The sequence below is a fragment of the Arachis ipaensis genome, chromosome B07 (assembly GCF_000816755.2).
Source record: "Arachis ipaensis cultivar K30076 chromosome B07, Araip1.1, whole genome shotgun sequence".
Taxonomy (NCBI): Eukaryota; Viridiplantae; Streptophyta; class Magnoliopsida; order Fabales; family Fabaceae; genus Arachis; species Arachis ipaensis.
Genome location: NC_029791.2, coordinates 126075700 through 126077735, shown reverse-complemented (window position 1 = coordinate 126077735; position 2036 = coordinate 126075700). Strand labels below are relative to the sequence as shown.

The window sequence follows — 2036 nt, the reverse complement described above, 5'->3', positions numbered from 1 at the left end:
TCATGTGTTGTCTTTAGCGCAACACAGCATAATGTTGCGTTGAACTCTTCCCATAAAAAGATAATTAACAAGTGTTGAAGCCTCTTATAAAGGAATCTGGCCCATCAAGGCCCAATATCTATGAAACAACAATTGCAAAAGTACTTGCTAAAGAGATTCCAAAAAAGAAAATAGAGAGATATATAGTTGATCCTAGATTTTGTATTCCATGAAAATCCACTAATTATGGACAAAAAATTCCACTAATAAGAAGTCTTCAAATTAAAATGTAGTTTTATTACTTACCAAAAAAAAAAAAAATGTAATTTTATCAACCAAGTTGGGTTGGTTTTAATAGTTAGTTCACTAATCCACTTAAAATATTCGTACAGAGCTACAATTTTCTTATCAACTTCGCTCATCTCACTGTGCTTAGGCCGTGTGATGAAATATATAGTGCTGAAAAGTGAATGAATGCTTGCTATAACAAAGTTAATGATACTATGGTAAGAAATGTTATCGATATTGGGATCATATAAATTTGGGAGGCACCATTGTGAGGTCTTGTAGGAGGAGCTCCATTATGTATGGGAAGAACATTGTTTTTTGGAAGTGAAGTGGGTACGAATTGAAGAAATGCATCAGCCATTACCTGCCCAAGATGAACTTGGGCCTGGGTGGTAAGGTGAAGCCCATCAGGCCCAAGGGGCAAGCCCTTTGCGTCGACAGTTCTCAAGTTGAGGAGGTCCATATCAAGCTGAGCTTCTCTTACTGTCTCTATGTAAGGGCCTTCTCCAGATGCCAAAGCTACCTGCAATCGCAAATGGGAATGCTGAGTGCACGAACTTCGATCAATTCATACCCCCAAAAAGTGAAGAAAATGATATTCCATCAGACTAATAACAAGTGAGTATGGTAATTGATAACGACGATTCCTTGGCCTTAGAGTAATCAGAAAGGCTAAATTAACTTTATTGAATGTAATGTAAACTTTATTCAATAACAATAATATTTAAGAGACAATAAAAAATTAACTCAAAATTATTTTATTTAATATTTATTAATTATTGTTAAAATAATTATATAATTTTAGATATAATAAATACATAATTACATATATTATATATATAAAATTATAGATGTTATATTATATAAGATAATTTTAAATATTATCTCTCTAATATTACTGCAATAACAAATATTATATTTTATGTGAATGTTAACATTTTTTCATTGAAAACTTTTCAAACAAGCTATTAGAAAATCAAAATTACAATTCATAGACATTTTCTTTATATAATCATTAATTAATATAGCTTAAATACTTTAGATTTCTTAAAGAAATAAAAACGTTGCATAAACTGTGAGGAAAAAAGAAATAACCGGAGCATATTATAAATTGGATAAGAAGGTTTTGGATCGGTGGAGGAAATGACTGGTACTAAATTTGGTACTAAAATATGAATATAAGTCCTAACCATATATATACGAACCGAATTTAACATAAGTTATAATTAAATATGCAATTTTATAGTTACACGCGGTCTTAGACTTGCAGATTAAAGGCTTAAATAAATAGCATGTTGACAAAAAATATAGACATGCAGATTAAAGGCTTAAATAAATAACATGCTGACAAAAAATAAAAAAAATGATGTTAAGAAATTAATTTTTTTAATTAATACTAATTAACTTTTTAATTTTTAATTTTAAATTTTAAAAAAATAATATTTTTATAATTAAAAAAATTAATTAATTAATATTAACTAACTAACAATTATTTCAAATACTTTCTTAAGGAATAAAAAAAAGCGCACCCACCGGTAGGGATGTAAATATATATATATCATTGACTAAGTGCCTATTATAGCACGGGGGAGTTATTTGGAGGTTGAAACTTGGTCAATCTTGGTTGGAGTATGTCAATCTCATGAATGTTGAGTAAATGTACAAACACTACTATATGTACCGGATTACTAGGGAAGGGGAAAAATGATGCAAGAGATAACGTAAAGCACCACCTAACTATTAGTACTTGGAATGCCCTTCATAAAATA

At 29.5% G+C, this 2036-nt stretch overlaps 1 protein-coding gene across 2 annotated transcripts in view; it reads right to left on the bottom strand.

The window, feature by feature from the left end:
* LOC107606392 (probable carbohydrate esterase At4g34215) overlaps positions 182-2036 on the bottom strand; it is a 3052-nt gene continuing 1197 nt past the window's right edge. The window contains exons 2-3 of one of the 2 annotated variants that reach the window (XR_002350630.1): positions 307-790; positions 182-273 (exon numbers count right to left, since the gene is read on the bottom strand). Coding sequence is in view for 1 of the 2 variants with exons in the window: in XM_016308460.2 (XP_016163946.1) it covers positions 461-790 (330 nt within the window). In the remaining variant the exon portion in view is untranslated. Of the gene's footprint in view, positions 791-2036 lie in introns of both variants that reach the window. The other variant, XM_016308460.2, reaches the window with a different exon arrangement.